This window comes from Salvelinus fontinalis, chromosome 15 (assembly GCF_029448725.1).
Source record: "Salvelinus fontinalis isolate EN_2023a chromosome 15, ASM2944872v1, whole genome shotgun sequence".
Classification (NCBI taxonomy): Eukaryota; Metazoa; Chordata; class Actinopteri; order Salmoniformes; family Salmonidae; genus Salvelinus; species Salvelinus fontinalis.
In genome coordinates this window covers 14,674,002-14,698,462 of record NC_074679.1, presented here as the reverse complement: position 1 = coordinate 14,698,462, position 24,461 = coordinate 14,674,002, and the positions used below count along the sequence as shown (strand labels likewise).

At 40.9% G+C, this 24,461-nt stretch overlaps 2 protein-coding genes across 6 annotated transcripts in view; both read right to left on the bottom strand.

The window, feature by feature from the left end:
• Positions 1-11,982, bottom strand: part of LOC129811461 (kinase D-interacting substrate of 220 kDa B-like) — a 108,508-nt gene extending 96,526 nt beyond the window's left edge. For 3 of the 5 annotated variants that reach the window (XM_055862786.1, XM_055862789.1, XM_055862790.1), the window contains exon 1: positions 3,887-4,020. The gene's annotated coding sequence lies outside the window, so the exon portion shown is untranslated. Of the gene's footprint in view, positions 1-3,886; positions 4,021-10,302; positions 10,433-11,810 lie in introns of those variants that run through there. The other 2 variants (XM_055862787.1, XM_055862788.1) reach the window with 2 other exon arrangements.
• A 250-nt stretch (positions 11,983-12,232) lies between these two features.
• The window catches only part of LOC129811460 (lysophospholipid acyltransferase 2-like), an 89,313-nt gene continuing 77,084 nt past the window's right edge, over positions 12,233-24,461 (bottom strand). Inside the window, exons 7-13 of the mRNA XM_055862785.1 lie at positions 22,935-23,118; positions 20,196-20,388; positions 19,721-19,824; positions 19,536-19,600; positions 19,067-19,199; positions 17,577-17,728; positions 12,233-16,618 (exon numbers count right to left, since the gene is read on the bottom strand). Coding sequence (XP_055718760.1) covers positions 16,432-16,618; positions 17,577-17,728; positions 19,067-19,199; positions 19,536-19,600; positions 19,721-19,824; positions 20,196-20,388; positions 22,935-23,118 — 1,018 coding nt within the window. The 3' untranslated portion in view covers positions 12,233-16,431. The remainder of the gene's footprint in view (positions 16,619-17,576; positions 17,729-19,066; positions 19,200-19,535; positions 19,601-19,720; positions 19,825-20,195; positions 20,389-22,934; positions 23,119-24,461) is intronic.

The window sequence follows — 24,461 nt, the reverse complement described above, 5'->3', positions numbered from 1 at the left end:
GGCTATGGAACCCTGACCTGTTCACCGGACCTGCTACCTGTCCCAGACCTGCTGTTTTCAACTCTCTAGAGACAGCAGGAGCGGTAGAGATACTCTCAATGATCGGCTATGAAAAGCCAACTGACATTTACTCCTGAGGTGCTGACCTGTTGCACCCTCGACAACCACTGTGATTATTATTATTTGACCCTGCTGGTCATCTATGAACATTTGAACATCTTGGCCATGTTTACATTTTTTGTCTTTTAGCAGACACTCTTATCCAGAGCGACTTACAGTAGAGTGCATACATTTTATTACATTTTTTTTTACATACTGAGACAAGGATATCCCTACCGGCCAAACCCTTCCTAACCCGGACGACGCTATGCCAGTTGTGCGTCGCCCCACGGACCTCCCGGTTGCGGGCCGGCTGCAATAGAGCCTGGGCACGAACCCAGAGACTCTGGTGACGCAGCTAGCACTGCGATGCAGTGCCCTAGACCACTACGCCACCCGGGAGACACCCATGTTCTAACACCCATGTTCTGTTATAATCTCCACCCGGCACAGCCAGAAGAGGACTATCCACCCCTCACAGCCTGGTTCCTCTCTAGGTTTCTTCCTAGGTTTTGGCCTTTCTAGGGAGTTTTTTTCTAGCCACCGTGCTTCTACACCTGCATTGCTTGCTGTTTGGGGTTTTAGGCTGGGTTTCTGTGCAGCACTTTGAAATATCAGCTGATGTAAGAAGGGCTATAAAAATACATTTGATTTGATTTAGGTTTTAAAGCACATTCATACATGAGTCAACAATGGCAAGTTGATGTTTTGGTTAAATGTCAGTCAATATGCTTATGAATGTGTTATGGCTTGTACATACATAGGCTCTAAGCCAAGCAATGAAAAAAAGGGGATGTCTGTTGTCCACTCGCTGTTTTCGGTTTTAAAGGATGGTATTTCTTTGAGTTTTGAGATCAGAAATGTTATCAGTTGAAACAAAGATCTCACTTGGTGGCAGCAAACAGTGAGAAGTGCAGACTTTCACTTGCATTTCACACTGACCTAATAAGGAAGGCAAAGTACATGAGACTGGGCAGCAGCTCATTATAACAGCAGGCTATGGAGGACATGAGACTGGGCAGCAACTCATAACAGCAGGCTATGGATGACATGAGACTGGGCAGCAACTCATAACAGCAGGCTATGGAGGACATGAGACTGGGCAGCAACTCATGACAGCAGGCTATGGATGACATGAGACTGGGCAGCAACTCATTATAACAGTAGGCTATGGAGGACATGAGACTAGGCCGCAATTCATTATAACAGTAGGCTATGGAGGACATGAGACTAGGCAGCAACTCATTATAACAGCAGGCTATCGAGGACATGAGACTGGGCAGCAACTCATTATAACAGTAGGTTATGGAGGACATGAGACTAGGCAGCAACTCATTATAACAGTAGGTTATGGAGGACATGAGACTGGGAAGCAACTCATTATAACAGTAGGTTATGGAGGACATGAGACTAGGCAGCAACTCATTATAACAGCAGGCTATCAAGGACATGAGACTGGGCAGCAACTCATAACAGTAGGTTATGGAGGACATGAGACTGGGCAGCAACTCATTATAACAGTAGGTTATGGAGGAAATGAGACTGGGAAGCAAGTCATTATAACAGTAGGCTATGGAGGAAATGAGACTGGGAAGCAACTCATTATAACAGTAGGCTATGGAGGACATGAGACTGGGCAGCAACTCATTATAACAGTAGGTTATGGAGGACATGAGACTGGGAAGCAAGTCATTATAACAGTAGGCTATGGAGGACATGAGACTGGGCAGCAACTCATTATAACAGTAGGTTATGGAGGACATGAGACTGGGCAGCAACTCATTATAACAGTAGGTTATGGAGGACATGAGACTGGGCAGCAACTCATTATAACAGTAGGTTATGGAGGACATGAGACTGGGCAGCAACTCATTATAACAGTAGGCTATGGAGGACATGAGACTGGGCAGCAACTCATTATAACAGTAGGCTATGGAGGACATGAGACTGGGCAGCAACTCATTATAACAGTAGGTTATGCCCCATCCTTGACCTGAACCAGAAACGTTGAACCCATTCATGCTTTTGACAATCTGAACTAATGAGGAATTAGGCCGACAGTAAGTTTTCCAGACCTAATGGAGGAACAACGAGAGCTAGACAGTCACCAAGGCTGGGTTCGTCTATAAGACAAAAAATACAGCCCAATACAATACTGAGATAAGCTTCATTGTTGAAGGCAAAGAATAGGCCTGAAGCCTGTTAAAAGAAAGATTAGCTAGCTACTTAATTGGCAGTCATGGACCTACTAGCCTATACAGTGCTCCAATGTCTGCTGCTTAGGCTAGGCTATGTCAAAATGTGCTGTCCGTTCTTAACTTTGAATTGTAGGTCTACTTTTCGATTCACTCGTAACCTATATGTATTAGTCTATTACACAAGGGCAAGGTCTAGGCCTAATATGCCTATTTCCTTTCACTTTCAGCAATTCTTATGGTCTAATGCTTAAGTCCGAGGCAATGGGACGGTAGGCGGTCATTAGGCCTTAGCCTACATAGCATGATTGAGTTGAAATAATACTCCAACAAATGAGATAGGGAAAACTTTAAAGGATTGGCTTGGCTAAGTGGAGACTGAGTGTTGCCACGACTTGCAGAACTATGCGGTACATGCTTAGAAAAAAAGGTGCTATGTAGAACCTAAAAGGATTATTTGGCTGTCCCCATAAGAGAACCCTTTGAAGAACCCTTTTTGGTTCTAGGTAAAACCCTTTTTAGTTCCAGGTAGAACTCTTTTGAGTTCCATGTAAAGCCCTCTGGAAAGAATTCTACATGGAACCCAAAAGGGTTCTACGTAGAACCCAAAAGGGTTCTACCTAGAACCAAAAAGGGTTATCCTATGGGGACAGCCAAAGTACCCTTTTGGAACCTTTTTTCTAAGAGTGTATGCTCAATTAAATAAATTCCCAAATTAGCATAATTTTAAGCAAAATTATGAATTTCAACCCAAGACAAAAAAGTGACGAAAAGGTCTTCATTTGGCAATGCAGCCTGACAATCTATGCCTAAACAAAAAATATTAAATTTAAGACATAATTAATTAGGACTATTTAGCCTACCTACTCTCAATATGAATGTCCGTAATAAGCTATTTGATCCTCGGATAGACCTCATTTGTTTTTCAATATCATAAAACATTTGTTTTTTAAATGTACAGCAAAAATGTAAATACTGGTTGTAATAGGATTGTAGAAAAGAAGCATGTTTTGAGAAACAGTGACTGGCTATGTTGGTCTGCCACGAAAGAGCAGATGAACAAATTGAATCAGTCAACACGTCTCTACTCAACCTCAATTATCTGCCCATACAGTACTCTAAATAAAGTATGGCTAGGTTAACAGGCTTTGTTTAAAAAAAAAAAGTCTATAATACATTTTCTCTCCGATCAGATCATTCTGTCATACACACAACTGAGTAGAGCCTTTGTTTACAGTTCAGTTGTTGAGGCAACAGGAACCTGCTGAGCTGACACACCCTCATGTGTCTCAGAGGCAGCACAGCTGCTATAAGCAGCGCCAAAGATTAGACAGAGTAACACCAGGCAACAATCAATGAACCAATGAACCTACCAATCAATGAACCAAGGATTCTCTGCACGTAGTATTGAGTGAGGAGGCTCACCACTTCACCTCATCCACTACCATTGCAAAACAGAAACCAACAAAAGACCAACAAAGAAACACCAAGAGGTAGCCTAAGACAAGTATACTAATAATCGTAGTAGTACACAGGCCTCAAACATAGCAATGAGCAAAGTCCAATAATTAACAAATAACTAAGTGGCTTACCTTAATGGAAAATGTCAGTTTGACTGCACTGAATGACAATGGTTGTTCTTCAATTACTGTCCCTCAGCCAAACTGACTGAGTATCAACAAGCGTTGCCTAGGCTCCACATCCCTCCCTGTCCCTGACTACCATGAATAATTGATGAGCAGGCAGAGCAACGCCCCAACCCCTCTCCAACACAATAGACACACGCCACCATTACCATACGTGACATGCTCTACTGTTCCAACAATAGAGTTGTATGGGTACAGGCTTTAGATGTGAATGTAGGGATATTTAACTGTTTAGGCTATGCATTCATGTAAAATGCATAGCCTAAACAGCCTAAAAAAAAAACTAAACAAATTAACGTAGGAATCAACAAGTATAATGAGCATTCATTGTCACTGAATGCATCTTTTCTCAGCTTAAAAAATGTGATGTTTCAATAATGCAATGATCAAATACTAATTCATCAATACATATTACTTTCTCATGCACATTTACAACCAAAAAAGTAAGTAAAAAAGTGTTAAAAATATATTTTCAGTTGTTTAACACTTTTTTGGTTACTACATGATTCCATGTGTGTTATTTCATTGTTTTGATGTTTTCACTTTTATTCTACAATGTATAAAATAGTAAAAAGAAAAGAAAAACCCTGGAACGAGTAGGTGTGTCTAAACTTTTGACTGGTACTGTAGGTCTAGGTCCAAATGCCACAAGAAGGACAAGGTTAAAGGGATACTTTTGGATTTCTGTCAGACAAACTTGTGGATACCATTTTTATGTCTCTGTGTCCAGTATGAAGGAAGTTTGAAGTATACTAAACAAAAATAAACGCAACATGCAACAATTTCAAAGATTTTACTGAGTTACAGTTCATATAAGGAAATCAGTCAATTGAAATAAATAAATTAGGCCCTAATCTATGGATTTCACATGACTAGGAATACAGATATCTGTTGATCACAGATACCTTATAAGAAAGGTAGGGGTGTGGATCCGAAAACCACCACCATTTGACTCATGCAGCGCGACACATCAGCAGTTTTGCTTTGTAGAGGGACTATTGGTAAAGAAAGGCTGGTAGCCAATAGACTACAAAAAGCCAATATCAACCCGATATATCTGCTCGGCCGATTATCCATCGTTCTCTACTAGCAATTTCCTTCAAACTGCACACAGAGACCTAGAAATGTTATCCACAAGTTCATCTGACTCTGGGGAAGTAGATAAAAGGCCTCATTGCCAAAATCCTTAAGTATCCCTTTAGGACTATCTCCCAATATCAACCTCATACCTCTGTTATGTGTGCACTGCTCGCGGGAGAGATTAAGTTCCAAGATCTCTAAATGTAACCAGTAAGCTCGTTATAGCCTGTCTGTGGAGGGGAAACTGCTGAGGATACGTTTCCATGGGATGTGTTGCTCACAACAAGGTCTTATTTTTGGAACAGCAGAGGGACAAGGGTCAAACAGCTTAGAATAAAATGTATCTGAATACAGCCTGTGTACAGAGAAATATAGCCTGAATACATCCTTTGTACAGAGAAATATTTCTTCATTGGGTCAATGCGTAACATATAAATTAAGAATCATAGTAGACTAGGCTATATAATGGCAGGGCTCTACACTGAAATGTTTTACAAGGAGTACACGTGCTCCTAAGCTGAAAAATGTAGGAGCTAGAGGTCGACCGATTAACTAGGGACGATTTCAAGTTTTCATAACAATCGGTAATATGCATTTTTGGATGCCAATTATGGCCGATTATATTGCAATCCACGAGGAGACTGCGTGGCAGGCTGACCACCTGTTACGCGAGTGCAGCAAGGAGCCATGGTAAGTTGCTAGCTAGCATTTAACTTATCGTATAAAAAACAATCAATCTTAACATAATCACTAGTTAACTACACATGGTTGATGATAGTACTAGTTTAACTAGCTTGTCCTGCGTTGCATATAATCAATGCGGTGTCTGAAATTGTGTTACTTCTCTTGCGTTCAGTGTAAGCAGAGTCAGGAAATATGCAGCAGTTTGGGTCGCCTGGCTCGTTGCGAACTGTGTGAAGACCATTTCTTCCTAACAAAGACCGTAATTAATTTTCAAGAATTATGACATAACATTGAAGGTTGTGCAATGTAACAGGAATATTTCGACTTAGGGTTGCCACCCGTTCTAATAGTTCCCTATTTCACTGAAAGAATAAACGTTTTGTTTTCGAAATTATAGTTTCCAAATTTGACCCTATTAATGACCTAAGGCTCATATTTCTGTGTGTTTATTATATTATATTTAAGTCTATGATTTGATATTTGATAGAGCAGTCTGACTGAGCGGTGGTAGGCAGCAGCAGGCTCGTAAGCATTCATTCCAACTGCACTTTCCTCCGTTTGCCAGCAGCTTTTCGCAACGCTTGAAGCACAGCGCTGTTTATGACTTCAAGCCTATCAATTCCCGAGATTAGGCTGGCAATACTATAGTGCCTATAAGAGCATCCAATAGTCAAAGGTCTATGAAATACAAATGGTATAGAGAGAAATAGTCCTATAATAACTACAACCTAAAACTTCCTAACTGGGAATATTGAAGACTCACGTTAAAAGGAACCACCAGCTTTCATATGTTCTGAGCAAGGAACTTAAACGTTAGCTTTTTTACATGGCACATATTGCACTTTTACTTTCTTCTCCAACACTGTGTTTTTGCATTATCTAATTTTTGGATTGTTTCATTATTTATTTGAAACTAAATTGATTTCATTCATGTATTATACTAAGTTAAAATAAAAGTGTTTATTGTTCATTCAATATTGTTGTAATTGTCATTATTACAAATATATATAAAAAACGTACAATTAATCGGTATCGGCTTGTTTTTGGTCCTCCAATAATCGGTATCGGTGTTGAAAAATCATAATCCGTCGACCTCTAGTAAGAGCACATAAAGACATTTAAGAGCACAATGAAAAATATTTGAGCTATTAATGATGAGCATTGCCAGCAATTACAAAATACAGTTTTTTTCCCCCTAGGGGCACTGGTGCACCCAAGTAAAAATTCCTGGTAGCAAGGTAAAATATTTAGGAGCATATGCGGCCAAAATGGTAGCCCTGTATAGCCCTGAATTGCTGTTTTAATATGCCAATATACAGTAGCTCCTAGCTAGCAGATTGTAACAGGCTAATATAATGCTCCATTAGCCATTAGCAATTTTTTACATTCAGCATCACTCAGTCAGGGGAAATATAGCATTCTTTCTAACAAAGATATCCACATATATTTCAGGATGTTATGTTTCCCTGGAATTAAATTTGTAAAAATTAAAGTTTTGAAAACTTAGCTTGTTTTGGCACAATTTACCACGGGTATAAGGTAATTTCAGCTGCTGGACAGGGTAAATTATGCCGTCTACACATTTCCGTACTGAATTAAATATTACCACAACCTTTTTAAAACCATAGCTCGGTTTCCATCCCAATTGGCAACAGATTTTCATGCAAATATTCTTACATCTGCATTGAAAACAATATGCACATTTTCCCACCAGAGATGTGTCCATCAAATTGCCTTTTTGCGGATAAAAAGCAGTGCGTGATTAAGTAGTGCACATAAAAATAACTTTTGAGGTTAAATTCCCATGTACCAAATAAAATATACTATTTAAAATGGGTTTCCATCGCATTTTCAACTCTACTGATGGTTTTGTCCCCGACAAAAATTGCACTTTAACCACCCTGTGAAGTTCATCATTTATTTCATCTGTAGCCTAATAAATTGGATGGTTTCCCAAGTCGTAGTGGGAGAACACCAAAACAAGTCATCGCGTGACTCCAAGTTTACTATCGATATGATGGTTATTATATCTATATTTGCGCATAATGGCATTTCCACCGCCATTTCTAGCATAATTAATTATCAGACACAAAAACATGCCACCTTGTCTAGCGTATTTAGTTTTGTAGACATTTGGAAAGTTTACCGACAAATTTGCTGTTTCCATCTGGCCTGTCGAGACATTTTTTATTCAACATGTACTGTTACTTTACTAGCATAAAACGGTTGAATGGAAACCCGGTTAACTCTTAAATGTAACTAAATATAATCTCAAATGTAATCCATGTAATCCCCAAAACCAATTAAGGTTATTTATCATGAGAGGGCCATAAACAACTAGTAGCCATAAACAACTGCTTACTCCAAGAAAGGTTAAAATCTCACCATTCTGGTAAAACTTGCTAATGTGTAGTCACTTTTGAAGACACAAGCTCAAGAACACAGTACAAATATGATAAAAAAAATATGAAAATATGTCTGAATTATATTAGATTACTGGCTATAAATCAATCTCTAGACGCGCTACAGCGATGAAACCACTCTCTCCTTCTGCATTACAATGTTTTTTAAATTCACTTAACCTTTATTTAACTAGGCAAGTCAGTTAAGAACAAATTGTTATTTACCATGACGGCCTACCCAGGCAAAAGGCCTTCTGCGGGGACGGGGGCTGGGATAAAAAATAAATCAAATATAAATATAGGACAAAACTCAACACTACATAAAGAGAGGCCTAAGACAACAACACAGCATGGTAGCAACACAACATGACAACAACATGGTAGCAACACAACATCGTAGCAGCACAAAACATGTCACAAGGGCAGAAGGTAGAGACAACAATACATCACGCAAGCAGCCACAGCGGTTATTAAGAGTGTCCATGTCTTTGAATTCTTTGAATGAAGAGATTGAGATAAAACTGTCCATTTTGAGTGTTTGTTGCAGCTCGTTCCAGTCGATAGCTGCAGCAAACTGAAAAGAGGAGCGACCCAGGGATGTGTGCGCTTTGGGGATCTTTAACAGAATGTGACTGGCAGAATGGGTGTTGTATGTGGAGGATGAGGGCTGCAGAAGATACAGTTAAAGTGGGAAATTTACATACACCTTAGCCAAATACACTTAAACTCAGTTTTTCACAATTCCTGACATTAAATCCTAGTAAAAATTCCTTATCTTACGTCAGTTAGGATCACCACTTTATTTTAAGAATGGGAAATGTCAGAATAATAGTAGAGAGAATGATTTATTTCAGCTTTTATTTCTTTCATCACATTCCCAGTGGGCCAGAAGTTTTCATCCACTCAATTAGTATTTGGTAGCATTGCCTTTAAAATGTTTAACTTGGGTCAAATGTTTTGGGTAGCTTTCCACAAGCTTCACACAATAAGTTGGGTGAATTTTGGCCCATTCCTCCTGAGAGCTGGTGTAACTGAGTCAGGTTTGTAGGCCTCCTTGCTCACACATGCTTTTTCAGTTCTGCCCACAAATTTTCTATGGGATTGAGGTCAAGGCTTTGTGATGGCCACTCCAATACCTTGACTTTGTTGTCCTGAAGCCATTTTGCAACAACTTTGGAAGTATGCTTGGGGTCATTGTCCATTTGGAAGACCCATTTGCGACCAAGCTTTTATTTTCCTGACTGATGTCTTGAGATGTTGCTTCAATATATCCACATAATTTTCCTGCCTCATGATGCCAGTCATCTCTAGGAGACAGAACGCATCTCCTTCTTGAGAGGTATGACGGCTTCGTGGTCCCATGGTGTTTATACTTGCATACTATTGTTTATACAAATGAACGTGGCACCTTCAGGCGTTTGGAAATTGCTCCCAAGGATGAACCAGACTTGTGGAGGTCTACAATTTGTTTCTGAGTTCTTGGCTGACTTCTTTTGATTTTCCCATAATGTCAAACAAAGAGGCACTGATGTAAATAAGGTATTTCTGTTTATTTGTAATAAATTTGCTACACAAAAAAAAACTGTTTTCACTTTGTCATTATGGGGTATTGTGTGTCGATTACGGAGGATTTTTTTTCATATAATCAATTTTAGAATACGGCTATAAAGTCACAAAATGTGAAAAAGGTCAAGGGGTCTGAATACTTTCCGAAGGCACTTTATGCGTTGTCAGTGGCTGTGATGTGGGCTTTAGGAGTTGATGGACAGTCTGAAGAGTAGGTGGGACATCCCAGCTTCAGGTGGTGTCAGACTTCACATCCTGCTTCACACAGGCAGAATAAACATACTCCTGTGTCTGTATATATACAGTACCAGTCAAAGGTTTGGACACACCTACTCATTCAAGGGTGTTATCAAGGCAAAGGGTGGCTACTTTGAAGAATCTCAAATTTTAACACACTATCGGTCAAAAGTTTTAGAACACCTACTCATTCAAGTGTTTTTCTTTATTGTTACTATGTTGTAGAATAATAGTGACGACATCAAAACTATGAAATAACACATATGGAATCATGTAGTAACCAAAAAAAGTGTTAAACAAATCAAATATATTTTATATTTGAGATGCTTCAAAAAGCCACTCTTTGCCACGATGACAGCTTTGCAGTGTTGGCATTTTCTCAATCAGCTTCACCTGGAATGCTTTTCCAACAGTCTTGAAGGAGTTCCCACATATGCTGAGCACCTGTTGGATGCTTTTTCTTCACTCTCAAGATTGTGGAGGCCAGGTCATCTGATGCAGCACTCCATCACTCTCCTTCTTGGTAAAATAGCCCGTACCCAGCCTGTAGGTGTGTTGGGTCATTGTCCTGTGGAAAAACAAATGACAGTCCCACTAAGCCCAAACCAGATGGGATGGCGTATTGATGCAGAATGCTGTGGTAGCCATGCTGGTTAAGTGTGCCTTGAATTCTAAATAAATCCCAGACAGCGTCATCAGCAAAGCACTCCCACACCATAACACCACCTCCTCCATGCTTTACTGTGGGAACGACACATGCGGAGATCATCCGTTCACCCACTCACAAAGACACAGCGGTTGGAACCAAAAATCTCAAATTTGGATTCCAGACCAAAGGACAAACTTCCACCGGTCTAATGTCCATTGCTCATGTTTCTTGGTTCAAGCAAGTCTCTTCTTATTAATGGTGTCCTTTAGTAGTGGTTTCTTTGCAGCAATGCGACCATGAAGGCCTGATTCACCCAGTCTCCTGTGAACAGTTGACGTTGAGATGTCTGATACTTGAATTCTGTGAAGCATTTATTTGGGCTGCAATTTCTGAGGCTGGTAACTTTAATGAACGTATCCTCTGCAGCAGAGGTAAAGCTGGGTCTTCCATTACTGTGGCGGTCCACATGAGACAGTTTCATCATAGCGCTTGATGGTTTGTATGACTGCACTTGAAGATAGTTTCAAAGTTCTTGAACTATTCCATATTGACGGACCTTCATGTATTCAAGGAATGATGGACTATCGTTTCTCTTTGCTTATTTGAGCTGTTCTTGCCATAATATGGACTTGGTCTTTTACCAAATAGGGCTATCTTCTGTATATCCCCCTACCTTGTCACAACACAACTGATTGGCTCAAACGCATTACGAAGGAAAGAAATTCCACAAATTAACAAGGCACACCTGTTAATTGAAATACATTCCTGGTGACTACCTCATGAAGCTGGTTGAGAGAATGCCAAGAGTGTGCAAAGCTGTCATCAAGGCAAAGGGTGGCAATTTGCAGAATCTCAAATATAAAATATATTTTGATTTGTTCAACACTTTTTTGGTTACTACATGATTCTAGGTGTTTTCAGTTTTGATGTCTTCACTATTGTTCTACAATGTAGAAAATAGTTAAAATAAAGGGAAACCCCGGGAAATAGTAGGTGAGTCCAAACGTTTGACTGGTTCTGTATATATATATACAGAACCAGTCAAACGTAACCAGAACCAGAATATATATATATACACACACACATTAATAGTATGTCTTTACAGGGGACTCTTATTTTGAAGGGGAAAGAATCTGCGCTCGTGCTGCCAGCATCGCAAATATCATAGACCGAAAGTGTTCTAATATCCTGCTGAGGCTAACTAGCTACCATGCTTGCTAATCACAAAAACCCAGGTTGCTTCGAATCTTACCTTTTAGGAGTAATAAACAATACAGCGTCCTCTCGTCCAGGCTGTGTTACCCTGTGCTTCCTTTTTTATTTTCCAACGTTCAGTTTGACTGTTTTGACACCACAACCATCTTGTACTTTTCAGGCATGTTAAACTAGCTATGAACATTTGACCATTTGAGTGGCTTGTCAAATCTCCGCCTACTATTACAGTGAAGGCGTGGCATGGAGAAAAGTTAGCAAAAAAAAAAAAGTGTCAACAGCTGCACGGTGCACGCAGCCGCAGTAAGCGCTTACCTTACGGGTCAAAGTTTCACCGCCTCTATCATTGTTCAAGGCTAGAAGTGTGTTGTTCAACACTGGCCTGCCTTAACATGTAATCTAGTTAATTGATATGCCTACATTACATTGCATAACCACTAATAAAAATGACCACGAAACGTATATAATCAGCTGGTTTAATCAGTAGGCTACTGCCAATAAACATACATCACCAACACAGTCAAGATATATAACTGAAACATTTAGACAAAACAAAAATACATAGGCCTATGTCCCAACAGCCACAGACGGTTACAAAAAAAGCATTATTACAAGAAAGTATAAAAGTGGTCAGTGCTTCACAGTGTTGACAAAAGTGACTAACTTGACACCACCCCCACGTTTTTGTGAATAATAAATAAAAAAAATGCCATTTATTAAAAATGATACTCATTTAAACAAAGATAGCCTAAATAACAGCCAGGTGAATTCAGGAAAGGCAAATTTGGTATGACTGTTATTTTAATTTTGCACATGGTATTGGAAGTGAACTAAAGCAAAACAATTTTTTTAAACAAATGGCAGAATACGAGACTGAATATTCCTCAACCTACTCAAAACCAGGTCAGTGTACAGTAGATTAGAAAGATCCTCCAATAAACATTTAATCCAAATGAACTGTAACTTTTAAGAATGCTAGCACAAACTGGAAAGCAAGCAGTGTAAACAGTAAAGGGTAGAAAGGTCACTCACAAATCTCCTCAGCTGCAGAAAGATGCACAGAAAGGCATTATTGTAAAAATACAATTGGTTATTCACTGTGCATTTATTTATTCCTTGTGTCACTATTTCTATTATTATATATATATATATATATTTTTTTTAATCTAATCTTTAACTCCGAATTGTTGGAAAAGGACCTGTAAGTAAACATTTCACTGTTAGTCTACACCTGTTGTCTATGAAGCGTGACAAATAAAATTTGATGTCAACATCCCAATGTCTGGATTCTTGGAATAAGAGTAATTTGCATTATACAATCTACTGAATAATGATAGCTAATACCGGAGAGAGGACTTGGTGGAAATATTCCAAATATGATCCAGAACTGATATAGCATTCAGAGCCATGTTTACTGACACTGATACGTAAGTATTATTAGCAGTCGTGTGGTCCTGTCCACTGATGGTGGCAGACGGTGGGATCAGACAAATGTGTTGAGTCTTACATGCATTTCCAATACTCCGCATTTTACCATAGACATGACTGTTCAAAACGAATGCTTCCAAGTTTAATAAAAGGGACAAATGTGACAAATACACACACAAATAAAGCAGAGGATTCTTCTTTGTTTTAGGTTGGGAAATGAGAGGGATCTCTTAGAACCAGATTTCAAGCTTTTTAATTTCCACTGTGCTTCTGATTAGGTGCAGGCCAGTGACTTTGTGCTCCTGAACCCGTCTCATTTTCCAAGCGCTCTTTCCAGAGACCTAGAGGGTCAGAGTCAGACACTTTTTATGGTGTATCACAAATAGTCCAAAGTGGCGTAATCTTCTTTCCTCCATCTATACCAATTTAAAATAACTGGATTTGTGAAAGCTTGGCTGGTATCAATGGTCGAGATCTACCATAGTGCTTTCACCGGGCCTATACTTTCAGACTAGTGAGGATGAAGGGAAGGAGACAAGGAATGGAAGCCATGTAGGACTATTGGGATGCACCCTAACACATCCCTATCAAATTATTCCATGAGGATAAAATATTTCAATCCACGCTGTGAATCCCCATCACTTTTTTTTGCCTTCTTCCCCTTGCATTTCCCTGTCAACTTCCCTGTGTAGCACTCCACACTCACATTCCTATCAAAAGTGCAAAAGAAGGAGAGCGAGAAGACTCTCTGGTTTTAAATCTCTGCATTAGTGTTAAAAAAAGTATTTTTTTATTTGACGACATAAAATCAGTTGTTTTTTTTCATAGGACTTATACAAATCTTTCATTAAGTTCTCTTTCTAGACACAAAAATAACAATATTTTCACATAGGTATATGGGCCGTTTATGACTTGGCACTTTGGACATATGGAGCAGTTTGGATTTATCTGCTGGTTTGGGGTAGCCTGGATAAACCACACAATGTTGCACAAACAATTGTGAGCATAGTGTTCAGTCTAGTTTAACCAGGCTAGATTTGGGTGGCCATGCAGTGCAATTTTCAACTAGTTGGTAAAGGTAGCATCCCTTTCCTTTCATCAGGCATTACGCCTTGGCTACAAATACACTCAGACCACATGAACATCTAAAAATCACATAAATACACAATTTATGGAAGGAGTATGCACATGTTAGAAAAACAAGATGAAGAAAGATTACATTGGAAAACCCAAATCTGCTGCATTGTTACTCATGATCACAAAAGAAAGCCCCCAAAACTGGTTCATTGGCTGCCATTTTAGTTGTACTACAGTACTAATCCAAGTCTTACCATCTAATAAATGTTGTATGGTTAAAAAGATGTTAAATGGCTGCCTGCACTGTATGAAATGGAATGTTCCATACCCAGGGGCGGACTGCCAGATGGGCTGGTCCATTTTAAGCCCAGTGGGCCTGTGTAACTTTTTTGTTGTTGCACAAAATGGCAATTATCTGGCTAACAAATGGGGACTTCAAGGAAAGAAATGGGCAGGTGTGGGGGCCTCGAGGAGTGTTAGAAATGCCATGGACGATTTCTCATCCCAGTACGCCCTTGTCCATACCTCTGCAGAAACAGGGCACTGTGGAACCTTAGCCTACACACGTTCTGGTTATGCTCATGGACTGTCCTCTGCACCACAATTAACACCCCCCCCTCGTAGAAGAGTTGGTTGGACCCACCAGATGTATCTCTTACCCCAGTGGTTCCCTGTGGCTTATGTCTGGGATATGGCTTGAAATATAATTTTGTTTACTAAGAGGGTCACAAAACAATTGAGCATACGAGTTATGTTTCATAATTGGAGCATAAGAATTAAGTAAGCATTAAGCAAGTAAGCATTTCATTGGATGGTGTATACCATGTGTATCCTGTACATATGATTAATAAAAACTTGAAACATAATAATAATGTTAATTTTTCCATTATTTCCAAATAATATTACATACAGTAGGTTTCCCAAACGTCAAACACATATTGCCCAACCTTTAGTGTTACTGAAAGGTAATTCAGCCACATCCAAGTCAGCTTCATGTGGACTACAGTGTAGCTCTGTAGCTTTAGAAACATACATTTACTTTACAGTTAAGCTTCAGTTAGTGTGATATCAATCATCACATCCTATATCTGATTACTCATACAGTATGGTCACAATACAGTTTGTTGCATTTCATTTAGAGGCTATGGATTCAAAAACAAAGAGAGATTTTTATTTAAGTAACTTTTCAGAAAGTAAATCTAACCGTCGTAGATTTCAAACCACTTTAACAGTACTGAACTTGTAACGACATCTGAACCTAGAGGGAACCTACCGTTTGTAATCAATTACAGTAGCAAATTAAACCCATGTCAAAAAAGCCCTTAAAAACAATTAATCTAAATCAACAGTCACTGTGAATACACTTATTTTGTAATGCACCCTCATTTCTATAGAAAGAGTATCATTCCAAAAAAGCAGCAGATATGAAAAAAAATAAAAGTGACAGTAATCAAACAATGTTTAGAAGATCCTAAGGCGGCCTGCTTGAAGTTGGCATCAGACAAAAGTTATATTTCTTTCATATATTTCTCTCACTTTTCTACAACACCTCTTTTTCTAGTAGAGATTACATCCTTTTCAGACACTGACAAAAACCCTCTAGATACATGTCTGACTAGCCTGTATAGCGCCCTCGACATGGCGGAGGTCCTACTACAACTGCTTAATTTCCCAACGCCACAAGATCTCCCCTCAACACAACCATTCTCACCCTGCAGAATATGCACCTAGCCTGGCCGCTAACCTGCTAGCAGTACATAGAGGGTTTAAGGCAACTTCAGAGTCTTCGGCATTCTGTCGATTAGCATTGCACCGTTAGCATCATCGCTAATGTCATTATTTTCGCTCATTAGATCCTAGCCATTTGGTGGCCCTCAGATACCACTCTATCCATTCCTCACATTTCTTCTCATTTCTCCAAAGCATGATTTGCGGTCTTTCCTCGCTACTGGAAGGTTTGACGGGTTGTTGTTGTCGGTTGTTGTTATTTGTGTTTGTTATTGTCGGTTATGCCGGTGTTCTTGTCAATTTTTTTGGTTCTTTGTGGTCTCAAAGAATTGCCGCACTTTGTCTCAGTGTTCGAGCAGAGTTCTGTTCTCTCTGTGCCGGTTGTTTGAGCGCTGAGGTGTGGGGGGGGAGGGGCTTCCTCCTAGGTCTCATGTGGCTTTGTGTTTCTGGTTGCAGTTGTTGTCTGTGATGGAGTGGCTGTTGTGGTCTTCGGTCAACCCCCCCTGTAGGCTGTTCTGCTGCTGTTGCTCCTCCTTGATGCGGAGGTGCCGGGGCTTCACTGGAAGGGCTAACACAAGCACCAGGCAGGCTATGTGTATGCAGTAGTACCATGACCTGGAAAGAGAGGATCAATCAATCAGTGAATCAATGAAGATATCATCCGCTCCGTATAGCACTGTTCACAAATGCATGTGTCACATTACCGCCATCCAGGCCTAAGCCCCTGAAAGAACGTGCCAAGGAGAGTTTTCTATGTAGCGTAAAGATTCCAGAAGAGTTCACAAAATGTCACTGTGAATACAAATTACTTGCAATCATTATGGGTGAACTAGTCCTGACAAGTTATTCTAGCTAATCCTATTGGGAAAGAAAATCCTGCCCGCTATGTACCAACAGTCAGTGTATTTGTGACTGTGGGATTATTAAAGTCCACACCGGTCAGCAGCACAGTGAACCATTAAACCCTAAAACAGAAGACCATGTCCTCAAGGCACCTCATGGCTTCGGACTAGGTCTCACTCCCTCCCTCAATTCAAGCTGCCAGCCAGCCAGCTACTAAAACTCTGTTTAATGACTGGGGTTTATATGCCTCTCAGCCTGGCACATTTAACAACCTTCCACAAAATGACACTGTAGATTTGCTTCATTTCACTGGAGTGCCCTGATCACATATAGCGCCCGTTTATTTCTCCCCGTCAATCGTCCCGGTCTTCTAGTCGTTAAGCTGTCTCGTTAACAGTTTGACGCTGAGGGAGGCCACAAAGAAAGTGGAACGGAGGTTATTCTCTGTGCCGTGTCCCTGTCTGTGCCTTACTCATTTGCATATCATTGGCCTGCATTGTTAAACTGGCATTTGGAGAGAGAAAAAAATCACTAAGAATGACAGGGATTTTGAACTTAGTGGTGCTTCCCACATTTCCTAGGACCTAGCCATGAACATTTGTAGTCTACACAAGTATCAATAAAGTTACTGTTTTGAATATACATTGTTACATATAACATAACTTCTTACATATGTATTACATTTCAAAAGAGCTGGTAGAGCATGTGGAATATCAGTAATGCCACTCACCTGTAGAACTTGAGTGACGGCCCAACGGCCAATAGAACAAATGGCACCACCGTGTAGCAGATAGCGATCTGAGTCCCCGCCCAGGTGATGACATCGTAGATGCTCCTGTGTGTCGTTGAACCCAGGAAATAGGGTCTGATGTTGTGTCTTAGCTGGAAGTGAGCCACAGGAAGAAATTGTGAATAAATCACAAAGTCAATGCAACATAATGTTTTAAGATACAGAAAGTAACAATAATTATTGCATAAATCAGAGAAGACGCAATGGAGGTTAGAGAAGATGGGCCCATTAGTGAAGGCACAGTTACATCTCCAGGAACAAGTCAACACAGCTTTCAGACTTAAATGGCCTCTTGTAGCCATTATAAACTAACTCCTAACAAGAAGTTGACTGACCCAGTTCTGTATACTACATGAACAGAAGCAATCAACTTGGACGGCCATCATTACTGCATAGCTCACCCATGACCAGTGTTTAGAATGCATTTTTAGTATCAATATGAATCTAGAGCTTTGTCTTTCTGAAATTCATTTTCAGGATATCGTGGCTGCGTTGCGATTCGCTACCGTTCTCACCAAGGTTTGCACTCACTTCACTACCGCCTTGTGGTTTGTAAAAAAAAAATGCACTGGTTTAACACACACGAAAACTCCCATAGGAGCCTGTGCTGACACCAATCCAATGCTTTCGTTAATCCATGAGGGAAAGTGAGCAAGTGCAAAGTGTATACTTCCGGATAGGGAATCGTAACATCTAGTTCCCTATCTAGTTGTTTATCATGACAGCTTATGACTGTGTTATTCCTAGATGTGATGGAGAGTGCAGCTGAGTGTCGAGGAGATGGAGGTTATCTAGGGACACCATCTGTCTACCACGGGCCTCTCTGTCCTCTATGACTCTCCTACGGTCACAATGATGATCCCCTGTCCATCGCCCTGTCTCTATCATACTGCTACACACACCCTGTCTCTATCATACTGCTACACACACACACACACACACGTGTCCATTACCCTGTCTCTAGCATACTGCTTACACACACCCTTGCTCACTATTGCCCATGTGTAACCAGACCCCACACACACGCACAAACCCAGCCACCCACACGCACTCATTGACCCGTGCTAAGGGGTATGTGCTTTAAATCCTAGCGGCCAGCGACCAAGATTCCTTAAAAAAAAATTAGAACAGGGTCACATTAAGTTTCCCTGTGGTCTTCACATAAATATCCTCCCAGTCCACCACTTCACTTCTACTATATCAGAGGTCTACTCCAGGTCTAGTGGTGACTGACACATGCATTGACAAATGAGATGGGGCAACACCAGCTAAAGACATCAATGATGTGCTTTTGTAACCTTGCCTGAAACTTGAGGACTTGTGTTAGCTGCCAGAGTTAACACCTAGGCTTTAGCTCAGAGGGCTTATGCAGATTTTGAGTTGGTTTGATTCCTGGCTGGTAACACCAGCTGTGTTGTCTGTGTACTCACTGCCCGTGCTGCCATGGTCATACTGATGCCGGTGAGGAAGGTGAGGTAGTACCCGGGGTACACTCCGTGCCACATGGCCGACAGTAGGAAGGTTGCCGCCGTGGGGTTGATTGGACAGCGCTCATAGCACACCCTGTAGAGAACAGACATGGTACAGGTAAAGTATTAGCATATCAGCTAATGCTAATCACAATACTAGCATCTCAGCCTGAGTGCACATGACACAGATTCGGTATTAGCACACTAGCTTATGCTAACTATAGCATTAGCATCCCAGTTTGTGTAGAGATGTGTTCTGTGCAGAGCTAATGGCAGCGCTAGCAGACCAGTGCACATTTGTTGTATACTATCAGCATGACTACTGATATATAGGCCTACTATCTGTGATAGTACAATCCACATGATAGTATATCTACATGACTACTGTAGTAAGAAAGTACAGAGTAATCTGGTTTATGATGCATTTTACCTTTTGAGCCATAGTGCTGTCTGGATATTCCAGTTGTCGAGGAACATCTTGAAACTGGTGGCAAACTGAAAAGAGAGATGGTGCTGTTCTAGTAGTGAATGTAGCCAAACGAGGGAATACTAGCCTACACTACTACTACAGTACTAGTGAAAATGTGAATCATTTAAAAAAAGGCAGAGCCTAACCTCAATGTCCAGTATTCTCAAGTTGGATATCAAGTCCCATCTTGGGGTGCCATCTTTGTTGTAGCCATTGAAGCCAAAGCCTGCAGCGTTGTTGATGGCATCAGCTGTTCAATTGGAAAACACAAAAGGTTACCAGGCAGAATGTCAGTGGCCAAGACAGAATAACAACATCCCTTACCGTCAAGAAGACCATTCTGTTAGATGATAGTTGCCGTACTACTGAATGCACAGAGGCTCTGGAATATAGTGAGTTCTCCACCTTGACACTAGAGGGCAGTGTAACACCACAAGTAGCCCAACTTTTATGTGAGTTTAGAAGGGCCACTGTCAGAGCCAATATCACCCTGATTTGTTATAAGGTGTGGCTAGCACCCACATTATTCTACCCCAGCAGCCTTCAAATCCCAAATACTTTACATATGCATTTTATTTAACTTCAGATTTAGTCACATGAATAATACTAAAGTGCACTCACACAGGGTCCAAATGAAGTAGTACTTGGGCCGGGTGGCCAACATGGAGAGGTACAGGTAGAGGATCTGGAGGATGAAGGGGGTAGAGGCGATGAACTTGTCGTCGATGGAGCGCTCCACCGGACAGAGCTTAGATACGGACAGGAAGATGGCCAGGGAGATGGCACAGGTACAAAGTTTGGAGATAATGTCATTCTGTGGGGGGAAAACAGATATGAGATGATTATAAGACATTATAAGTTGGTTATACATGTTTATGAGTCTTACGAAGCATTATAACCAGATAACGCATTACACCTGCAGGCTAGGGTTACCAAAAGGTAATTGCCTAATTCCGTTTGTAGTTTAGCAAATTTGTTCAATATGTGAACTCAGTCGATAGAACAAAAAAAGTAAAGCGGTCTAAGGCACTGCATCAGTGCTAGAGGCGTCACTACAGACCCTGGTTCGATTCCAGGCTTTATCACAACCGGACGTGATTGGGAGTCCCATATGGCGGCGCACAAGTCGCCCAGCGTCATCCGGGTTAGGCCGTCATTGTAAATAAGAATTTGTTCTTAACTGACTTGTCTAGCTAAATAAAGGTTAACTAACGTCTGAAATATTAGCTTTGTGTTTTGCAAGAAACTTCAGAAACAGGTATAGGCCTATGCCATTGTGTACAACAGCAGGAGCTATTTGACAGCAGTAAATATTAGATGTGTTGTGTTGCAGCTTTTGAAGAGACAAAGAAGAAGCATGGATGCAGCTCTGTTCAGTAGCCTACAAGTTCCTTAAAACACTCTTTAGGCTGACAGACACTCCATATTTGACACGGCTTTTATTGTGCCCCTTCACTGAATACCTTCGCCATAACAGTAGCTCACAGGATCAACTCAACACTCAAACTCCGGAATGGGATATCAATTATACAGTACACAAACATATACAGTGCCTTCGGAAAGTATTCAGACCGCTTCACTTTTTCCATATTTTGTTACGTTACAGCCTTATTCTAAAAAGAAATATATTTTTTATTATAATAATCCTCAGCAATCTACACACACACACACACACAATACCCCATAATGACAAAGGAAAAACGGTTTTTAGAATTTTTTGCAAATGTAGATTATTTTTACAGAAATACCTTATTTACATAAGTATTCAGACCCTTTGCTATGAGACTTGAAATTGAGCTCAGGTGCATCCTGTTTCCATTGATCATTCTTGAGATGTTTCTACAACTTTGAGTCCACCGGTGGTAAATTCAATTATTTGGACATGATTTGGAAAGGCACACACCTGTCTATATAAGGCCCCACATTTGACAGTGCATGTCAGAACAAAAACCAAGCCATGAGGTCAAAGGAATTGTCCAGAGAGTTCAGAAACAGGATTATATCGAGGCACAGAACTGGGGAAGAGTACCAAAAAATGTCTGCAGGTCTCCAAGAAGACACTGGCCTCATTCTTAAACGGAAGAAGTTTGGAACCACCAAGACTCTTCCTAGAGCTGGCCGCCCGGCCAAACTGAGTAATTGGCGGAGAAGGGCCTTGGTCAGGGAGGTGACCAAGAACCCAATGGTCACTGACAGAGCTCCATAGTTCCTCTGTGGAGATGGTTGTCCTTCTGGAAGGTTCTCCCATCTCTGCAGCACTCCACAAATCAGGCCTTTATGGTAGAATGGCCAGACAAAAGCCACCCCTCGGTAAAAGGCACATGACAGCTTGCTTGGAGTTTGCCAAAAGGTACCCAAATGACTCTAAGACCACGATAAACAAGAATCTCTGGTAAAAACCAAGATTGAAATCAATGGCCTGAATGCCAAGTGTCACGGATCGAGGGAAAGTTGAACAGCGCAAAGTACAGAGAGATCCTTGATGAAAACCTGCTCCAGAGCCCTCAGGACCTCAGACTGGGACGAAGGTTTATCTTCCAACAGGACAACGACCCTAAGCACACAGCCAACGCAGGAGTGGCTTCGAGACAAGTCTCTGAATGTCGTTAAGTAGCCCAGCCAGAGTGCGGACTTGAACCCATTTGAACATCTCTGGAGAGACCTAAAAATAGCTGTGCAGCAACACTCCCCATCCAACCTGACAGAGCTTGAGAGGATCTGCAGAGAAGAATGGGAGAAACTCCCCAAATACAGGTATGCCAAGCTTGTATAGGCATACCCAAGAAGGACACGAGGCTGTAATCGTTTCAAGTTAACAGGTCTGAAAACTTGTGTAAATGTGATATTTCATTTATTTTTTGCAAACAAGTCTAAAAAAACGTTATTGTTTTGTCATTATGCGGCATTGTGTGTAGATTGATAGGTGAAAACAACAATTGAATCCATTTTATAATAAGGCTGTAACAAAATGTTGAAAGTCAAAGGGTCTGAATACAATACATACACACACGGTCATGACCCCGCCACGCCCAACCCTAAGTACCATTTTCATCCAGAAAAAAAAAACGTGGAATACAAAAATAAAATAAAAATTGCTGACACCATTCACACCAGTCAACTTTAAAGCCAATTATCTCCAAATCATCTTTTTGAAGGTAGAACCCTGTAGTTCCAAGCTCTCCACTCATGTTCACAGTCACTCTGTTGGTAAGGCTTATAAATTCTATCATAACACTAAAAGTAGCAGATACCCAAAATCATGGTCTTCTTTGTTCTAGTTTTGTGAGGAATCAGCCAATAATTCTATTCTACCAAGTTACTCCTGACCAGTCTAACAATGAGAGACAGGCAGTGTGGTACCTTGGGCGAGGGCTCTGTGTGCTTGTACTTCCCGTTCTCTTTTCCATTGGTCTCCAGGTGGCGAGGCTGGTAGGCCGTGCCCTCGATGAAGGCCATGTAGTCATTGTAGGAACAGGTGGGCCCGGCCAGGATGCCCATGAAGTTACAGTTGTAGCTCAGGTACTCCAGCAGATTGGGCATCCTCCTGGGGGAAGAGGACAAGAACAGAAAGAGATGTGAGACAGAGATGCTGCTGTTAGCAACTAGAGGGTCAAGCCGAGGATCGTCTCTATTGAGTCATGCTAAAAAACATGGACGCACTGCATCCCGTTCTCTGAGGACAAAGGAGATTTAACTAAAAACGAACATACCTTACATATAACTTGACCCTTGTCTCATTCCTATCCATGAGCCTGTTAGCACAGTAAGTAGGGCTACATTACCCATACACTGCCTTGACTAGGAACACGTAGCACATGAGTCAGCACTTTTGTTGTAGCATTCTAGCATGGCCACACTAATTTTACTAGTAATTTTGGGCTTCCCGAGTGGCGCAGCAGTCTGAGGCAGTGCATCGCAGCGCTAGAGGCATCACTACAGACCAGGGTTCGATCCTGGGCTGTTTCACAACCGGCCGTGATCGGGAGTCCCATAGAGCGGCGCACGATTGGCCCAGTGTCGTCCGGGTTAGGGGAGGGTTTGGCCGGGAGGGGGCTTTACAATAATTTGTTCTTAACTGACTTGCCTAGTTAAATAAAAGGTTAAATAAAAATACTGAATGGCCACCCAAGTAGAGCAACAAGAGTAGAGACCTGTGTTCCAAAACGCATACAAACTGTACTATTTGTGACGTAATTTGAGTATGTAGTATGCTTATTGGTCATAGTATGGATATAGTTAGTATGCCAAAAATTCCTGGATGTCACTACTAGTAATTTGTATTGATGACAAGCTAGCAAGAAGTTGCATAGCAACAGCATCAACTTCCAGTAGACAAGCGAAGCGCTAGCACACTCAACTGATAGGATACCATTCGTTTACAGTATACCAAAATGAACTAATAGTATATACTCATTTTGTAGTATATAGGATGGGTATTCGAACTCAACTCTTCCCTCGGAGGACAAATTGTTGTGAATTCAGGCAGATTCAAAAAAAAGTTAAGGAAAATGTCTGGAACGGGGGCTTGTGAGGAGCCGATTTGTAAAGAGGCTTTGTTACACTGGCAGCATTTACATCTATGTTGCACTTTGGAGGCCATGAGTGCAGCCTTTCCCTGCCAAGTGCAATCTGTTGAGTATGGTGGTGGAGGTACTGCAAGGTCAGGAGAACACACTGATTGCTAATTTCTCGCTTCCCTGGAGTTTCTCTCAAAGTGAGCAGCTAAGTCACATTTCTGTCCTTTGGCCAACGGGTTGGCTAGGTTAAATTGTAGTTGAGCTGTTATAGGTATATCAGCAGATTACAATATAACATATTTGTAACTGTGGCAATTCAACAAACAAAAAAAATCTCAAAGTTAAATTAAATTCCTTTCACAAGGTAGGT